The sequence below is a fragment of the Pimephales promelas genome, chromosome 3, assembly GCF_988280905.1.
Source record: "Pimephales promelas chromosome 3, fPimPro1.hap1.1, whole genome shotgun sequence".
In the NCBI taxonomy this organism is placed as follows: Eukaryota; Metazoa; Chordata; class Actinopteri; order Cypriniformes; family Leuciscidae; genus Pimephales; species Pimephales promelas.
The window spans coordinates 12,072,680-12,093,400 of record NC_142771.1 but is presented as its reverse complement, the minus strand read 5'-3'; the positions used below and the strand labels follow the sequence as shown (position 1 = coordinate 12,093,400).

At 37.0% G+C, this 20,721-nt stretch overlaps 1 protein-coding gene across 1 annotated transcript; it reads left to right on the top strand.

The window, feature by feature from the left end:
• The first annotated feature begins 11,933 nt into the window (after positions 1–11,933).
• On the top strand, positions 11,934–19,921 carry cnn1b (calponin 1, basic, smooth muscle, b). Its single transcript, XM_039662776.2, has 7 exons — positions 11,934–12,074; positions 15,540–15,661; positions 16,481–16,547; positions 16,822–16,959; positions 17,248–17,364; positions 18,827–18,973; positions 19,560–19,921. The coding sequence occupies exons 1-7, from the start codon at positions 12,015–12,017 to the stop codon at positions 19,797–19,799; spliced, it is 891 nt and encodes a 296-aa protein (XP_039518710.1). The 5' UTR covers positions 11,934–12,014; the 3' UTR covers positions 19,800–19,921.
• Positions 19,922–20,721: the final 800 nt, after the last annotated feature.

Sequence of the window (20,721 nt, the reverse complement as noted above, 5' to 3'; positions counted from 1 at the left end):
TACAAACAATCTGAATTCACCTACGCCGGTGAATTGCCTCAAACACAACCAAAGTGCCTCAAAGCACCACGAGAAGCAATAGAACATATGAGCTCATGAAAGTCCATCGCATCTCCCTCGCAAAGCCTTATCTAGTCAGTACCCATCCGTGTTTTTTCTCCAAACCAATCGTGGTTGGCTCAAGAGCCATATTTCCTGTGATCTTTAACACTGATGTGCCTCAGTGGTCTCCAGGCTTGAACTTGCCCCTCGTTTGTTGGCGGACCGGAAACAACGCTCACCGAATTCATTCAGTCTTACGTCAACACTACATTGCCAGTCTGACTCGTCGCAAGGCTTCCGTGAAACCACAGATCTACCTCTCTCACCGTGTCAAGCACAAGTGCAGAAACAAGAAACAACACCGTACGGACTTGCTACGAAAAAAATAAAGAATCAAGCGCTCACGGCCTCCACTGTTATAGCCCGTACCTGCAGAACTCCTCTTACGTTGCACCGCAGTCGCGCTTTTGCATTTACAGAAGTTGTCTTCCAGGTGGAAATGGTAAAGCTTTCGTTAGTTTGTCGCGTCGGTCCGCTTTGACGATTCAAGCCGGTTTATTCGTTTCTCAGGTTGTCGACTTTTCTAAAGCTCTTCGTTTTCTGTATTTGCATGTGTTTCTCCGACAAGTTGCGTTTCGGTCTCTCTTAACTACACGTTCACAGGTTCTAGATTGTTTCAGTTCTCGCCAAATAGATCATTTCAACGACTCGAGGGGAACGGGTGCGGATTTTCAGCTTTTGGCTTTTGTCATGATGATGCATGAACGCTGATCCTCTTGAATGTGATTTCCAGCTTATATTTATCTGGGCATGTGAACCCATGTTGCATTGTGCTGTGGTGTTACGATGTATATTTGCTTAAAAACATACGCGTACTTATTTCTGCCTAGTGGCGGGAAAATCGTGTGCTTTCAGAGCTAGTGTTTCTCTTCTGAAATTCAGGTACGCCTCCAAAATGATTGTCATTTTGACTTCTTAAATTGGGTAATTCTGGCAGAGAATGGGAGAGGATTGTGGGTAATGTAGTTTTTTTTTTTTTGTAGATCCGTAATTTGAAATAACCAAATCATCCTCCAGGCCTTGATTATGTGAAGCTGTGACAATAGAAATGGTGATGTTTTTGGAGAAGGAAATGACCCTTGGTCATGTAATCATATGTAGTCATGTATAATGTCTGAAATGAGCTGTAATCTTCGCGTTTTTGAAAACGCGAAACACGGATGGGCTTTGTGGTACGACATCCCACACAAACGTTGCACACAAAATCGGATGCCTTTGCTGCGCTAATATTGTAATGTTCTTCAGTGGCTGGCCGTCCTCACTATGCTATTGCATTTTTGAAGGGCTGATCGAAATCAATAAAAAGTTCGAGTATAAATTGAATTTACAGTACTTTTAAGTATTCATTAAAACTGACTTTTTTTTCTTCTCTACAGTTATTGATTGTTTTCTTTAGAACAGCCACAAAAATGTGCCTGTTGCTATCCAGTGTATGAAATAAGAGCATAGATGGGACTGTGCTAGCATGAGGCAGTCGTAACCTGCGCCTAGCCTCGCTTTAGCTTAGCCTCTTGCATCATAGTGGCTAATTCAAAGGGTGGGAGAATGTGAAAAAAAAAAAAAGTAGACTGGATCCCTCATATCAAACGGCACATTATTGTTTACAAAGACCTGTTTTATAACCCATGCTGCATGCCTGCTTTCGTTTGGTCCAGATTGACGGTATCTTAACCGGGACAACAACTGTTTTTCATGATCACATGGAGCCCCGAATTATTTGTCAGTGTTTCAAGCTCGCATGATTTTAAAAACAAGCAGTCGCCATCAAATAAATCGTATAGGCAGGCAAATTGTGGATTTATTTAGACTTTTTTTATATTGGAGGAAGGAGACTCATATGTTTTTGATTATCAATAGAGTGCAGCGGCGCTGGTTCTGGAAGTAGCCCGTTTTCATCCAAAGGCGTCATATACTGACAATACATCAAACGGCACCCTTTAGCGTCAGTATGAGACGCAGATATATGGGGCAGAAGGCGCCTCCTAGTGGTCTAACCCTAACCCTACCCCAGACCTAAACCTACCCATACTCTGTGCGTCTCATATTGACGCTAAAGGGTGCCGTGTGCGTTGGATGTATACGCATTTGCGAAGGCGTCAGTATGAGAATGCGTTGGGTTTTTTCATTCATTTTTCCCATAGGGATTTTAAAATAGTCTTTGTTAAAGAGTTATTAGCCATCAGCCAAACCAACCAAGACTTTTTGAAAAGACTTTTGGAAAGAGCTATAAAGCATGAACAGCATTTTCAAATTACAAAAGAGAGAAATATAAAACTACTCATTTACAAATGTTGATTATATGTTTATTGTAAAGCATACACAAAGATTTCAGAGAGTAGAGAGATTGTCATTCGCATTTAAGATCTTGTGGTGCGTTTTGCTTGTTTCGACTCTGATTGGTGGAATTTTCTGCACGGCATCATGGGTAATGTAGTCTTTCCACCACAAAATTCCACTGTTAAACAATGATTTTAAAACAAAGCTGAAACGATGCGGGTTGACCGTTTCAGGAGAAGCAAAATATCATGGATTGATTAAAGGAGTAGTTCTCTTTTAAAAAAAATGTTGCTGATAATTTACTCACCCCCATGTCATCCAAGATATCCATGTCTTTCTTTTTTCAATCGAAAAGAAATTATGCTTTTTGATGAAAACATTCCAGGATTTTCTCTATATAATGGACTTCAATGGGAACCAAATGGTTCAAGGTCCAAATGTGAGTGTCAGTGCAGCTTCAAAGGGCTTTAAACGACACCAGACGATGAATAAAGGTCTTATCAGGACCCTTCGAGTCATGACTCGAAAAAAGATTTGTTCATTTTGATGAACGGGTTTGAACAGGAGAGTCACGAACGCGCATCACAGAACAGAGCAAGGTGAACATTTGTGCTTATAAAACTTAGACTCTTGTATTTATTTTTGAAATGACCGATCGTTTCGCTAAATAAGACCCTTATTCATCGTCTGGTGTCATTTAAAGCCCTTTGAAGCTGCACTGAAACTGTCATTTGGACCTTGAACCGTTTGGTTCCCATTGAAGTCCATTATATGGAGAAAATCCAGGAATGGTTTCATCGAAAACCTTAATTTCTTTTCGACTGAAGAAAGAAAGACATGGACATCTTGGATGACATGGGGGTGAGTAAATTATCAGCAAAAGTTTTTTTTAAAAGTGAACTACTCCTTTAACAGTGTTTTTAAAGGTTTACAAGTTCTCATTCAAAATTGATTTCCTTATGGGAAAAATGAATTGAGGTTTCACTTCCGGGACCGGACTGTTGCGCTCTATAAGGAGCAATAATCTAGACAGTCTTCTCTACCTGTCCAGATGTTTGGACGGGCCTTTTTCCCTCTAATGCTTTCGGCCTTTTGTACAGACAACCTGGTATATTCAATGGAATCATTAACTATGTGCAATTTGGTGACTAGTCCAATGCCAGTATTGAAAAATCAATGTATTTGTATTTACCTTCAGTCTTGAAATATAAGTTGCTTATAAGATGTGATTATAAGAATACTAAAATGAGCACAGAACTGTTGGATACATATAGAAGTTTTGATTTGATTGATTTTATCTTTTTTTTTTTTTAACACATTACTGTGCTGTGGATCTAATTGTCTCTGGAAATTTGAATGTGAAGATGGACAACAAACCGAGGCCTCAAACCCCGGTGTCAGCACACTTTGAAACTGATGGACGACATTTATGACCACTAATAATATTGTCCAAGTAGCAGTCAAAACTTCAGAAGTGACAGATTTGTTCATTAATAAATTTGAGATTATAAAAAGCCGTCCTGAGGTGTCGTTTTATAACTTGTTTTGCATTTCTATTTACTACTGTTGAAAAGTTTGAGGTCGTTTTTTTTTTTTTTCGCAGTTTTTATGCTTTTATTCTGCAAGGACTCGTTCTTTTGATAAAAAGTGACCGTAAAGGCATTTTAAATATTGCAAAAGATTTTTATTCCAAAATAAATTCTGGTTCATAATTCTATTCATCAAAGAATGCATCAAACATTGTAGCCCTCAAACCGTATTCAGACAAATGTGTTTATTTATTATAAATGTTATATCACTGTCTTCGATAAAGTTTTGTCTATCCATTTATGGTGTTTTTTTTATTTTATTTTGGGGGTATTTTTGAATGTATTTACTTCAAAAAGTATCATATTTTCTAAGTAAATTATGCTTATTTTTATGTTTTATTTTTTAATTTTTTTATCTACATTAAAATATCATCATATCAATATCAATAAGTTCTTAGAGCTAAAACCTAAAGATGCAGTGACTTTGCTGTCGCCTGGTGTCTTATTTTGGCTTATTTTAGAACGCTCTAAATTACAGTTTTTCCCATTCATTTCTATGGGTGCCCTTTTTTTGCAGAGTTTTTTTTTTTTTTTCACCCACTTAACATTGTAGAATTGAGTCAAAAAAAAATTGTGTGTGTTCAAGAGGCAAACTTAGGAAAAGTAGCAAAGTCTTGTACCGCTCAGATCAAGGGAAGTATTTTTTTTAAAAATAAATCAAAACTATTTTGCCCACATTTGTCCAGAATACAGTTTTAGTTTTAAATGTTGCAAAAGATTTCTATTTCAAAATAAATGCTGGTTCAAAATTCTAGTCATCAAAGAATTCCTCAAACATTGTTTTAATTGAATGTAATTTTAATCAACATTTTAAAATATAGTCGCATTGAAAACACTTTTAAATTGTAATAATATTTCAAAATATTGCTGTTTTACCTCGATGAACATAAATGCACAAGGTTTATAGTTCCTTGTACACATTTACTTTAATAGCATGTAGCATGATTTTGTGAATGGAATATTTTAGATTTAGTGGGCCAAATGATTCATCCCCATTGCTAGCGCTTTTCACATTTTCCTCCCTTTACTCTCTTTTTGCAACATTTTTATCATGACATGTTTTGATGTGTTCATTAATCTGCTGAATATCTGTCTAATGTTTGTTTAAGTAGATATCTGATATATGAAGTGACTGTTTTGATCATTTAGCTGTCTGTTTGCACATTCAGAGCACTTTTCTGTTGGCAAGACCCTTGGCAGATGACAGTTGTTTGCTAATTCTTGATGCCAATTGACGTTTTATCCAGATTCGGTGGCAAAATGGACATGTTTAAGAAGTAGAACAAAGTGATCGGTCGTTCTGTCTATGTCAGCTCTTCCTGTTGATGAATGACATAGTTCTTCCTCAGTTCAGAGCTTATGAGTAAAGAAAGCCAACGAGGATGCCCGAGAATACTAAAGCGGGAGAAAGAGAGATCTTTGAGTCTGTAGTCTCTGATTGAATCCAGCTCTACTGCATGTACTCATGGTCAATGGCTTGGCTCAGAGAAACTGTGTGTGTGTGTGGATGGCTTTTACCAAACATGGTCACACAGTGCATCTGAGGCTCAGTGAAATCTCCCCTGGTACCTTCACACACACACACACTACACTACATATCGTACATCTCCAGCACCACTGTCTGTGACGTTTTATATGCCTCACACCAAGCTCAAGTATACCCAACACTTTGCTTTTACCTGCCAGAGATGCTTTTCATGGCCATACATTTGTGAAGAAAACTGTGAATCACTCCGTATTTCATATCAGCTCTGACATTTAAATCAAACGCATGGCACCGATCTTTAAAATAATGATCGCACACACATCCAGGAGTTAAAGGAAACTGAACTGCACTCAGACATTCATCCTGAAGTGGTTCCCAGACGTAGATTTGCATTCCAGACTCTATGATCTTTATATAGTTACATTTACAAGGCATTAAAGTTGCTTGAGGGTTGTGTTGTCCGTTCTAATCGGAGTTGTGAGAACGTCAAGCAGATTTATGACGGGGTTCTGCTTGTTTACAGTAGCGTCCAGTACATTTGGTTGGTGTGTTGAGGATACGGGTAACTACTGTGTGCAGGAAAGCTTTTAGATCTCCAGAACAGCCTCCTAAATTCCTCTAAAGCTTTGTAGCTTGAATGAGCCATCGACCATAAATAGGCAGACAGACCTATCCTAGAAAGGAGAGAAGGAAGCTGGGAAATCTCTGGCACTGACGCTTTCAGATGCTGTAACATTTCTGTTTTTCTCACCATTTCTCCATCCTTCTTGACTCATTTGTGTTCATAAACACACATAAACAGCCATTACCGCGTCTGATGCAGATCAGTGCCAAACTCTCATACACATAAAACCGCAACTGTTTGTATCTTTATAATCAGTATTGTCCGCTTTTTCCTTCTGGATTATTATTTTCCCCTCCATTTAACCATGACAAAGCCAAAATGCTGTTATCGTCTAAACTTAAAGGTGCCATGTAATAATTGAGGTAACAATATACGAAAAATGAGCTACACGCATCAAAAGAATGAGAAGAAATAAGTGCAAAGGTGTCATTAAAAAACTGACAAGTTATAGTGCTGCCGAGATATTAACCTGAATTAGCATGCTAAATTACTAGCCCCGGCCCGGCAGGTGTCGTAATACCAGTTCCGGCCATGGGAGGCGGTATGCGGACGGGCAACGTTAGCACCAGCCAAACTGCAGTACACGAGTGAGTCGCGCTCGCACCGGCTTGTGTACGTACTTGAACCTGATGTCAGTCGTGTGGAAATACAGCCAATTACTACATTTCAGTTCATGGAAGAGGTAAAAAAATGATTGGTCGACATTATGCATGAGGAATACATTTTGGTAAGTTGTAACATACTGTATCTTTCACCAGTGTTCGTGTTCTTTTTCCAGCTAGTAGAGACGATCGGTTCACGTGCGCTAGGGATCTGTAGTGTAACATGTACAAGCGCCAAAACGGTATTTATTCTTTGAATTGCGTAATATAATTGACAGAATCTGAGAGCTTTAACTAACCTGCTTGCTAAGTGTCAATTGCGTGTGTCTCACGGTGAATTCACGGCGCTAGCTTGATCAACATCAGCGAATGCTGTCGGTCAAATTAATTCACTAACAATAAAAGTGTAATATGAACAAAACGAATACCATAAACTTCAAATAATTGCCCAAGCTTTTATTTTCCCATACCGTCGAAATGCACCAGCTTGTTTTTGAGATCTATGAGGCGGTCTTCATCATTTAGTGTTGAGATTCATAGTGTTTAGTTTAGTTCACTCTAGTGTTTAGTTCATTGAGTCTCTGATCTCTAAAAATCTCCAAATGTTCCACGTGAAACTGCGGTCTTCCAACCTTTTACTATCATGTCAAATGATTTGAATAACATGCGCGATGGTAGGAGCACAAGTCATTTTTTGGAGGTATACTGCCCCCATCTGTTATGGAATATGGAGTAGGATTTGATTTATGATGTTAGATGGCACCTTTAAAGGGGTAGTTCACTTTTCGAAAAACTTTTGCTGATAATTTACTCACCCCCATCTCATCCAAGATGTCCATGTCTTTCTTTCTTCAGTCGAAAAGAAATTAAGGTTTTTGATGAAAACATTCCAGGATTTTTCTCCATATAATGAACTTCATTGGGAACCAAACGGTTCAAGATCCAAAAGACACTTTCAGTGCAAATTGCAAACTGTTCAAATGGCTTTAAACGATTCCAGACGATTAATAAGGGTCTAATCAAGCGAAACGATCACTCATTTAATTAAAAAAAAAAAACAAAGTTTAAGTTTTATAAGCTTGAGTCGATTCGTTCGTTTCGTTCGTTGAATGAACCAAATGACTCGGAAAAAGGAACACTCCGACTTTTTGGGACTTTAGCTTATTCACCACATTCCCCAGAGTTAGATAAGTCCATACATACCTTTTTCATCTCCGTGCGTGCTGTAACTCTGTCTGACGCACCCACCGCTAGCCTAGCTTAGCACAAAGACTGGATGTAAATGGATACAGCTAGCATTCTAATCCCAAATAAGTGAGAAAATAACGCGAAACATTTTCCTATTTACATGTTGTGATATATAGAGTTCTTTCAAAATCTCCAACTTGAGATTAAATATACAGTCCATTATAGTTCTAGAAACCACCCAGCAACCCACTTTCCTTTTCCAGTTTGAAACTTGCTTTGCGTGTTTTATTTGCTTATCTTTGCTAAAAGCTGTTTGACAGACTAGGGACCGACTCGCATGTCACACTGACATCCTCGCTGGGTAAGTTATACGGTGAAAATACACTTTAACACAGAACAGATCTCCAGAGCATCTAAGAATGGATACAGCTAGTTAAATGATGCCAGTGTTACAAATGAATGAAGAAGTCATTTGGACTCATTTATGGTGTACTCTCATGTGAAGTGAAGTCCTCTCATGAGCTGTGTGAAACACCTCTTCGTCTCGACCTCTCATAGCAGGGTGATAGTCTGCCTCGGTCATGACCAAATAAAGCGTCTGAATTCCTCCCCTGCTCTTTTTCAACCTCTAGAATGTTTACAAGAACGCTGGATCAGCCTTCGCTACGAATGACTCTCGCCGGGACCTGCGGCTACTGTATGAGAGCATCACAGACCCGCTTTTAGAGGGCTTACATGATGTCAGTGGTTTTAATGTCAGGGAGACACATTATATCATCCACAATCCTAATGGTAAAGTGTTGTTTAGTGGATAAAATGCCATTTTTGGAGGTTAGACTTTCACTTTTATAAAAAGAAAGGATGTTTTAAGTAAGGAATAATTGATTCCAGGCCGTTGAATTATTAGGAAAATAATCACCTGAGTTGGTAAAGCCGTTACACCTCGAGTGTGCATTATTTTTTAATAACTCAACGGCCTGGAGACAGTTATTCCGCTTTATATATATATATATATATATACTTTATATTTGCTATTACCTATATATATATATATATATATATATACACACAGCTCGAAATATTGTTCAGATGATGTATTTCAAGACATTTGTAAGGTTTTTGTCCTTAAAATGGTCTTGTTTTAATTTCTTAAGGATCTAATCCCAATTTTCTAATTCCAAAATGGGCCATTTTAGTACATTGAACTCACTGTCATGTTCAAGAAACCAATTTGAAATGATTCAAGCTTTGTGACATGGTGCATTATCCTGCTGGAAGTAGCCATCAGAGGATGGGTACATGGTGGGCATAAAGGGATGGACATGGTCAGAAACAATGCTCAGGTAGGCCGTGGCATTAAAATTGGCAGTAAGGGGCCTAAAGTGTGCCAAGAAAACGTCCCCCACACCATTACACCACCACCACCAGCCTGCACAGTGGTAACAAGGCATGATGGATCCATGTTCTCATTCTGTTTACGCCAAAATTCTGACTCTACCATCTGAATGTCTCAACAGAAATCGAGACTCATCAGACCAGGCAACATTTTTCCAGTCTTCAACTGTCTAATTTTGGTGAGTTCTTGCAAATTATATCCTTTATTTATATTTGTAGTGGAGATGAGTGGTACCCGGTGGGGTCTTCTGCTGTTGTAGCCCATCCGCCTCAAGGTTGTGCGTGTTGTGGCTTCACAAATGCTTTGCTGCATACCTCGGTTGTAACGAGTGGTTATTTCAGTCAAAGTTGCTCTTCTATCAGCTTGAATCAGTCGGCCCATTCTCCTCTGACCTCTAGCACCAACAAGGCATTTTCGCCCACAGGACTGCTGCATACTGGATGTTTTTCCCTTTTCACACCATTCTTTGTAAATCCTAGAAATGTTTGTGCGTGAAAATCCCAGTAAATGAGCAGATTGTGAAATACTCAGACCGGCCCGTCTGGCACCAACAATCATGCCAAGCTCAAAATTGCTCAAATCACCTTTCTTTCCCATTCTGACATTCAGTTTGGAGTTCAGGAGATTGTCTTGACCAGGACCACACCCCTATAGGCATTGAAGAAACTGCCATGTGATTGGTTGACTAGATTATTGCAATGACAAATTGGACAGGTGTTACTAATAATCTTTTAGGTGAGTGTGTGTGTGTGTATATACACACACACACTATAAATATTAAAAAGGATTATTTGTATTTTTCTTTTTTTTTTGTTTCGATTTCATTGAAGTGTTCTCTTACTTGCTGCTGATGATAACATTACAATCCGATATTAATCTGATCTATTAGAAAATAAATGTTCATTTTTATTAATGTGCATTGGTGTGAAAGCAATCATTTTCTTAGTGTCTCTGTGCACTGATGACACAGGCGATGAGCTGATTTTCCTTTTTCACTGCACTACGTTATTCTGATACAGATGACAAACCATAGGAATGTGGGGCCAAGAGTGTGTCGTCCAGTCAGAGAGAATAATCCGCTAAAACATCCTGATCATCCACAGCAAAGCACAATGTTCAGCAGAAGAATGGTGTAATTGTGGCACTATGAGGTCCGAGAACCTTTATGGGAACCTGATTTAATGTAATTTTGCCATTTACAGTTATGTTCTGACTCTGAGGTATTTTCAGTTTTGAAATCAAATGTACTCTCATTATTTTCAACTAGTACATCCGTGAGAAGAGTACATATGTCATTCAGAGGCCAAATCTGATCAGATACACTTAAGTGCTCATGTATTTATACTATAACCATCTCATCTGAAAGGACTGGGTCTGAATTATTGCGTTAACATTTACAAAGGTGGAGAACAGTGCTCTTGATCCATCACTGTAATCCATGGTTTATCTGACTCCAGGATTACTAACTCTGGCAAAATGACCAAGCGTTAGGAAATATGGCCAATTAAGATGTTCATGCCAGAAACTCTTTGGGATACACAGAATGATCAATGTTAAGTTATCAGTCCCTCATAATAAAAATGACACAATAATTTTTAGTCATGATAACAAAAATCATTATAAAAAATTTACACTATATGCCATGCAGTCATTTTATTAGAAATAAAATATTTAGAAATGTATTATACTGTATATATTCAACATATATTTGTGCTTAGTTTAAATAAATACGTATATAAATTAGGGCTGTGCAAAGATTAATTGCAATTAATCGCATCCAAAATAAAATTTTGTTTACATAATATATGTGTGAGTGTTGTGTATAATTATTTAGTATATATAAATACATATGCATGCATGTATATATTTAAGAATTGTTTGCATGTAAATACTATATAAATACATAATCTATATTATATAAATCTAAATATTTTATATATGAATAACACATTTTCTTAAAAATATACATGCATCTGTGTGTATTTATATATACAAAATAATTATACACAGCACACAAATTTTATCATGTATACACAAACTTTTATTTTGGATGCAAATTTGGGTATTGTTCAAAATTCATGTATAACTTTGATGAATGGTTTTGATCCTCTTCAAATGTTGACTAGTGTGCAAATGTGTGTGTGTGTGTGTGTGTGTGTGTGTGTGTGTGTTATGTATTTAGGCCAAATACTAGTCAAAATAAGATGTCTTCTATTTTATTCTAAAATGTTAACCAAATTGTAATTTCCATCACAGAATATTATAAGAGACTGTGCATCACTTGAAATATTAGGACATGCTGATGATAGGAATGAAAATATGAATGTGGTAATTCTTGTATTATTTAAGGGCATTTTTGTTACTTTTGTCTCCTATAGACATATTTGGTTGCCTACCTTGTTGGGGCAACACTTGATGTCCCATGTAAAATCCAAAGAAAAACCAGCTTCAAAGCACTGAACTACACAAATCAGGAGCATCCCTAATTCACTTCAAAGTGGAAAAAGTGACATCGGGCGCGTTTAATGCCATGCCGGTGACATCATTTTTGCAGAGCGGCGTGACGTCGCATTTGGACGTCGGCCCCGGCCAATCAGCGCTCGCTCCGCTCACGCACAGATGAGAAGAGTTTAAAAAAGATTGTGGAAAAGAAGATGTGGCCCAAACCTTCACACATGATCGGACAGTTGGACTGGAGATCACAGGTCTAACGCTAGCTATATCGCCATCCTCTCTGCTGAAAAACACAATGTCGACTCACTTCAAGAGCGGACCTGCTTTCGGACTGTCGGCGGAGGTCAAGAGTAAGGTACGATCTGCTTTGATTGACAGCTGTCAGAGATGCGCGGGGGCACGTGCGCTGCTCCAGTCAGGCAGTTTACGGCGTCGTTTATTCGGTATAGGAGGAATTTTTGGTGTTTTTATCTTTCAATGTGTTTTATGGGAGGGTTATGGAGATCTAATCCAATGTAAAATTGCCCTAAAGTCAAAACAAAAGGTTAAGGAGAAGAGTTTTTTAACAGTAAATGCTACATTATTTATACACACTTCAGAACTTTAGTCATTTCAACTTAAATTACATTAAACTGACTTAAAAAAATAGTTGAATCTTGTATGACAAAAAAAAAAAACAACAGTTGAAAATTGCTTACGTTAACTCATTTTGGTCAGTTAAAGCAACGTAAACGCATGTTACTTATTGTTCATATCATTTTTTACAGTGTAGGCTATATATATATATATATATATATTCAGTAACCAAAAACTTAAGAGTGGGCTACAAGTTCGTAATAACAGAAGTCAAACAAGAACTTATACAGTCATTTTTGCTTTATTTTAAGTTAACATTGCACAGATATGAAATAAAGAAATATTGTTTTGTTTTAAATGCCTTAAATGTTACTCTGCTAAAGACTCCGATATTAGCCTATAATTAGCTCAATGGTCCTCAAATACTTTATTATATTTCCAAAATGAATATGGTCAAGTGATATACAATATAATATCTTGCCAATAATGTGCATAAAAAGTGGGAACTGTAGTGACGTACAAGTTATAAATGGATAACCATAACTTCTAGCTAAACTTTACTAATTTAGCAGAAATTTATGAAAGCATGATATCCTTGACATCTAGCTCTCAAAATGAAATGTCATGTCAGATGAACTGGGTCTGATTTCTGTCATAATTGCACATTGTTCTGAAAGTTGCATCTATAAAATAAAGTGATTTCCATCATATTAGATTATTTGATAGTTGTGCTCGCGATATCATTCCTCAGTCATAGTTTTTGGCCTTGATCATATCGTTCTGTCCTGTAAGTCTTAGTTCACTCTTCAAAATAAAGGTTCTTTATTGGCGTCAATGGTTCCGCAAAGAACCTTCAATCAGTGGAACCTTTTCAAAGTTCTTTCGATTATTCAAATGTTCTTCACAAGAAAAAAAATGGTTCTTTTAAGAACTGTGCGATGAAAGATTCTTTTGGGAATCCAAAATGGTTCTTCTATTGCATCGCTATGAAAACCCTGAGTGTTTAGCATCAGAAGGGACATTCAATTGATTCCCCTGTCAAACTTCTGCCACATTTTTTCCCATCAGTCTCAGCGCTCCAGAAAAACCTGAAACATAAATGTTTTCTGGCTTTCTCATGACACTTCCTGAGAACAGAAGTCATAACAGCGCCACATTCTCTGCCGTAACACAAGTCATGCTGCACACTTTCAGGTGTCAAACTATGGACTTCGCATGTTATTAGGATTATGTCAGATGTGTCTTCCTCAGCACTATTGGTATGTGGCTTTCCGTCCCCATATAAGGAAGAGTTGTGTTCCCTCACAATATCTGAGGAGAGGAGCATGTTGTAAACAGTTTAGAATAAGGAGGAACATTGTTGAAAGATCATCTCTGTGAGCCTCAACAGACAGGCCTGCACTTTATGTCACAAAATTACATTACACAATTCATTTCTTTATAGATAGATAGATAGATAGATAGATAGATAGATAGATAGATAGATAGATAGATAGATAGATAGATAGATAGATAGATAGAAACGGTTATTTAAACAAAAATACATCAAATGAGAAGTGTCACGCAGGGAATTGTGGGAATTTACGTTTTTTTTTTCAGTGTAAATTAGACAATGACTTGATTCTCCTTAAATTATACAATGATTTTTGATTATTTGTGATTCTTTTTCACGTCCATAAACTGAAAATTCAATGATATTTTACTGTTATCTATCACAGTTATTCACCATATATAGAACGGAAACTTTCTGTTTTGACCGTAGGATTTTTAGCGTTAAATTCACAATCCATTTTTTTACAGTGAACTTGATTTCGAGTGTAGGCCTACTCAACGTGAGGAATCTTATACAATGTAGCTGCTAAAAATAAATGTCAATGTACAACATGCAGGTATTTCCAGTATAACCAAGGGTATGAAGGAATGTTATCCTGGCCGTCTGTGACAGAATTCCTCCTCCAATCTTGGCCTGGCCTCTGGAGTTAGACTGAGGTCTGTTCCAGATGTCCAGAATGAGAGAAAAACAATAAATCAAGCCCTCAGCAGAATTCCTTGGATGGTTATGAGTGCTGTCGCTGTCGGCCTTGTTTCCTTTTATCGGACACATTTAGCATGTGTTTAGTATGTCCCTTCACACGAGACATGCAGGCGGGAGCGGGAAGAAGAAGCTGTATAGGGATGAAGAAACGATCCGACCGGAGACACAGATTCGCAGCTGTGATAGAGAGAGATGGCCAACAATAACACTGTTTTAAAGTCACAGCGTTTGTTTGGTTTCCACACCAGCACACCAAACTTGGGAGAAACAGCTCTCTCAGATCTCTCTCACTACGTTTCTCTTCCTCTTTTCTTTCTTGTTCTTCCTTTATTAGAAATTCTTCAGAAATGAAGGATCTGTTCCTCTGCGATACAACGACGGAGGCGATCCGAGTTTTCCCCAGCATTCCCAACCCTTATATCTTTAGTTTTCCTTTACAACTCGCTCAGCCTCAGACAAATTGTTTTATTAAAAGACTTCCATCCGTCTGATAAAGTGGAATGTTATATACGTCCAATAAGTTTGGAAGCAACATCATTCATATTTTTTAATAAACATCGAGATTTGAAATGTGTATTGTACACTACTGCTCAAATGTTTGGGGTCATTGAGAGTTTGAATACTTAATTCAGCAGGGATGCGTTAAATTGATCAATACTGACAGTTCTACATTGTTATAAAATATGTATATTTCATCATAGAATTTTGAAAAATCTATCACGGTTTCCACAAAAAAAAAATATGAAGCCATATTAAGCTGTTTTTAACATTGATGATAAAAATAAATATTTTTTGAGCATCAGATCATCATATCATGATTTCTGAAGGATCATGTGACACTGAAGACTGGAGTAATGATGATGAATAACCAGCTTTGATTACAGGAATAAATTACACTTTACTGTATATAGAAAACAGTAAAGGAAAAAATTCACAAAAATACCTTTTTTACTGTTTTAATCAAATAAATGCTGCTTTGGTGAGCAGAAGAGACTTTTTTCAAAGACCCCAGACGGTAGTGTATACGTTAAAAAAGCGTAATATTCAAGTGTTTTTTTATTTTATAAAAATGTATTTTTTCATTTAAACTAGCTTTGCAGTGTGACAAATGAATTCAAATCTGCTTATTAATTGTTAAAGAATTGCTGTAGAGGATGTAAATACTGTAAACTAGATGTGTGTAGTGATGCTTTGACCTTTGACCTGCAGCTGGCCCACAAGTATGACCCCCAAAAGGAGGAGGAGCTAAGAATGTGGATCAGTGAGGTCACAGGCCGCAAACTCCCAGAGAACTTCATGGAGGGACTGAAAGATGGAGTTGTCCTCTGCGAGTGAGTGATTCAAGATCTTAAGTTAAAGATCATTAGTTATTAACCGCTTACACGACACCGTTCTAACAGAAAACCCTTTATGTGCTCTGGGCCGCAACAACAGTGCCTGGCGGCTCCGGCTCGAGAACGTGTAACGGTCACTTTACGATTTTATGTTAATGATGTAATATGAGAACTGCGCATGTGCGTGTGTGTCAGTAAGATTTGACGGATGAGGAGGAGAGATAACCGCGCTCTGCTGACTTTTGTATTCTTTCTTTTATTTTCCTTCTTGTAGTGTGACCAAAGTTGGATGTTTTGTTTTGTATACTTTTTCCCGCTCGATTTACATGTATGCGGACGAGTGTGGCGATTGAGTAACTGTTGCTTTTATTAATCACGGGAAAGTGCGCCATCGTCTCCAGTGATTTTCCTTCAACACCTAACTTGACGTATAGTTATTGTTTTTTTCCCCTCACTCTCTGGGCAACATCAACTTTGCGTTACAAACGCAAACCTTCAAATAGGTGCAAGTGTTGAACATTTTAGAAAAACGTTTTAATCTCCGAGCAAACGTCAAAAACATTAATCCGTTACAGCTCTGACGGCGACGGCGCTTCATTAGATAATTGCATTAATGAGAAATTGAACAGGTGTTGCCAATGTAGGCAAATTTTTTCTTATATATATATATATATATATATATATATATATATATATATATATATATATATAAGGAACAAAATGAGTTATATATGGAGTTCCTTTATACATAATCACGTTTTAATTTCTAACCAGTAATTTGTTTCTCTCTTATTCCTGTTCATTACTTATGAGCAGGCTTATCAATATCCTTCAGCCTGGTTCTATAAGAAAGATCAACAACTCTCCTCAAAACTGGCATCAGGTGAGCAAGAAGCACTTTATCAAGCATATCTGTGTTTCAGTTCAGGTCAGATCTGCACATGACCGTCCAGGGAAATGCTTCCCAATGGAACAACATGTTATTGAAAGTTGTGTGCGAAGTAGAACGCTTGAGTCATTCATAAAATCTAATAATCTTCTGTTCCAAACATTAACAGTGTTTCTTGTAACTTTGGAATCAGTTGTGCATAGTTTCAGATCCTGGACAAATCACAGAGAATGTCACTTTCTTCCTGATTTGGCCTTGTTTGTTGCAGCTGGAAAATATTGGCAATTTTGTCCGGGCCATTCAAGATTACGGAATGAGGCCAGATGATATATTTGAGGCCAACGACCTGTTCGAGAACGTCAACCACACTCAGGTCCAGAGCACACTTATCACACTGGCTGGCATGGTGAGTCAACACATTAATACACAAGTGTTAAAGACTTATTTTCACTTTTTATAGTAAGGAGAATCATATGGGAGTATTTAGAGTGATAAACATCAAAACATGTGGCATTTCAGCTGGATGTTCAGTGTTTTTTTTTTCTGCAAACCAATGATCAAGAAAACACCAAACAAGGAATCTCTCTTTTGTGCGGTCAAAATTTGTTATTTGTGCATGTTAGTTTTATATAACACTACGATTCCTAAAAGTATGATCTCTTTAGTTTTTACTTTATTTATCATCATTTTGCAGGCGAAATCTAAAGGCTTCTATTCTAAGTGTGACGTTGGAGTAAAGTACGCCGAGAAACATCAGCGCAGATTTGCTCCGGAGAAACTAAAGGAGGGACGCAACATTATCGGTCTGCAGGTCAGGAAATTATATCGATTTTCTCTCAATGAGAAAAGAAACGTGCATGCATTGAAATGTTTATTTATTAATTTATTTTTTTATCACATTAAAGATTTGATCAAATTAAATTCAGTGGTAGACATTATATATAATCATATCAATATAAAAATAATCCTTTTTTTAATACCAGTCAAATGTTTGGGGTCAGGAAGTTTTTATATAAATAAATAAATTATATAAATGATCCTTTATTCAGCAAGGAGACAGTAAATTCATCAGAAGTGACAGCATAAAGACTTATTTTAAGCGGTACATTGATTCTAATATTAAATATTTTAATGATTTCTGAAGGATCATGTGACACTGAAGACTGGAGTAATGATGCAGAAAATTCAGATTTGATCACAGGAATAAATTACATTTTACAATATATTCATATAGAAAACAGTTATTTTAAATTGTAATATTATTTCACAATATTACTGTTTTTATTTTATTTTTGATAAAATAAATTCAGCCTTGGTGAGGAAAAGAGACTTTTTAAAAAACATTTAAAATATATCTTACTGACCCCAAACTTTTGAACAGTAGTGTATATGGTATATACTATAAGAGCAGTGTTTGGGAAGATACTTAAAAGTAATGTGTTACAATATTGCTTTACTCCCTAAAAAGTAACAAATTGCGATACTTGGTTACTTTTTATAGAAAATAATGTGTTGCATTACTTTGCATTACTTTTTCTAATAGCAAAACAACAAGAACAAACACAAAAATTATATTTTTCACAAATGTAAAGCCCCTTTACCATCAAAAATGCAAATGCGAAAGGAAATGCAAATTGACTCCTGTGCAGTAGAGGGCGCCGCTCAAACAAGTCTTTCAGCTGTGCTGCCATCTGGATCGCAGAAAAATAGGACACGGGAGAAGAAAGTTCAACACACACACACACACACACACACAAAGAAATGAAACGCAAATATTATGTTATTTTTGCTTATTAGTGTGGCTGAATTTGATCATTGATGGTCCGCAGCAAAGACATTGGTTAATAAAGTGAGATTAAATGCATAAAGTATACAGTATTTGTATTTAACACTTAATTACTGCAGGTTTGCATTTCACTGTTTTTATCCATTTTGAGGAATACTGAATCTGTTTTTTTGTGCAAGATGTGTAAATGCCTGCTTACATTAGTCTAGAACTACAATGTTCATGTTCACACACAACGCCTCTTTAATTCCGATTTCTATCAAAACGGGGACAAAGAGTTGTCAGACAATACATGGGAAAACAAAGAAACTTGCGTTACTTATTTGAAAAAGCAACTTGGATATTTTGTTGTAAATTTAAAAGTGATGTGTTACTTTACTAGTTACGTGAAATGAAGTAATCCGATTACAAGTAATTTGCGCTACTCGTAATGCATTACCCCCAACACTGACATCCTTTATCTATAAATTCTTTTTAATATTATCAGATGGGCACCAATAAGTTTGCCAGTCAAAAGGGCATGACATCGTATGGCACACGGCGTCACCTCTACGACCCTAAGACGGGCATGGAAAATCCTCTGGACCAATCAACAATCAGCCTGCAGATGGGCACCAACAAAGGAGCCAGTCAGGTACTCAAACATTTGTTTGTTTGTTTTTTTCACAATTTTGCAATTTAATGCAATTTAATTTTATAGTGACAATATGTATTGTGTATAATTCAACCAAAATGAAAATTCTGTATGAGGAAAAAATGCAAGTTTACAGAGATTTAGTGTCAGTACTACATTAAAATACTACATATAATGTTATGGGGGAATATTTGTGGGTCCTGATAATGTCAAATATCTTATGTTACCAGTAAAAAGTGGTCGACATTAGTTTAAATATATCTAGCAGTGACGGTGCAAGCACATTCGTCTAAAATAATTCTATATTTTCAGTTTCAGAATCATGAATATGTTTATTCTGGTGTCTCTATTGTCCAGTGCATTGGGTTTCCAGCACCAAATCCAGCCCTATTCATATACACACACATTGTAATATCAAATTTAGCATTTTAATCAACAGTACATTTTTGTTAACTTTTTACAATATGTCTTGGAGTGTCGCAATCGTGATATGTATCGAATCGCGACATGAGAGTATCGTTACACCCCTACTTCCTACCATTCATCCATTCACCGGCTCAACTCTTTTCCTTTTGCCCTTCCACAGGCCGGCATGACGGCCCCGGGCACCAAGCGCCAGATCTTCGATAAGAAGCTGGACATGGAGATGTGCGACACCTCAACCGTCTCACTGCAGATGGGCACCAACAAGGTGGCGTCCCAGACGGGCATGACCGTGTACGGTCTGCCCCGTCAGGTGTACGACAGCAAGTACTGCTCCAATCCCGACGACCACATCAACAACGGGCAGGACTCAGAGATGGACGGATATCAGTATTCCGACTAAGACGGCCGCCGGCACGCTGCTTTTTTAAAACCTTCACCAGCACTATTTCTGATATTCCAGATTCATGTCGACCAGTAGGACCAGCTTGACCTCTGACATCACAGCCACAGCGCTTCAGTGACTGACCGTTTGTAGAAAACAAATCTAGGAGGGCACAGGCTTTTCCTGCTTCTCACTTATCTTTTTTTGTTTTTTTTACATTTTTTTTAATTACTTTTTTGAGTGTGCCATTCTTCTTTCACCTCCATGACCCAATCGTCTTTATATATGAAAAAAACAATGCGGATGATAAATATGAAGATATTATTTATGATGCCTCATAGTTAAATATGCACTACTGTTCAAAGTTTGGAACAGTTTTGTGTGTTTCTGAAAGAAGTCTCTTATGCTCAACAAGGCTGCATTTATTAATTAAAAAATACAGGGAAAATGGTAAATATTGTGAAATACTATTAGTTTTTAAATATAATTTATTCCTGTGATCATTACTCCAGTCTTCAGTGTCACATGATCCTTCAGAAATCACTTTATGTTGATTTTTTTTTTGTTGTTGATGTTTTGATATTTTTTTATTAAATAAATGCCGCCTTGGTGAGAAGACATTAAATCTTTTGAATGGTAGTAGTGCCAGTGGATTGCTCTTACATTTTATGTCATGATCAGTTTCCTAAAGCACTCTAAAAAATGCTGGGTGGTTTTAACCCAGTTTTGAGTAAAATATGGACAAACCTGAACTTTGGGTTAAAAATGTCATTTAAAATGTTAACCCAATTACTGGGTTTGTCAATATTTGATCATAACCCAGCATTTTTAGAGTGAGAAAACAACATGAACTACTTAATCAATTAAGCGTTTTACTAATGTCAAAAACTCATTTAGCAAAGTTGTTTGAAAAGGTGTAAACTGAATATATTCAAATTTT

Coding starts and splice junctions, on each gene's coding strand:
- cnn1b (XM_039662776.2), top strand. CDS start 12,015: ATGTCGACTCACTTCAAGAGCGGACCTGCTTTCGGACTGTCGGCGGAG. Junction 16,960..17,247: donor TTATCACACTGGCTGGCATG/GTGAGTCAACAC, acceptor ATCATTTTGCAG/GCGAAATCTAAAGGCTTCTA. Junction 17,365..18,826: donor GCAACATTATCGGTCTGCAG/GTCAGGAAATTA, acceptor TAATATTATCAG/ATGGGCACCAATAAGTTTGC.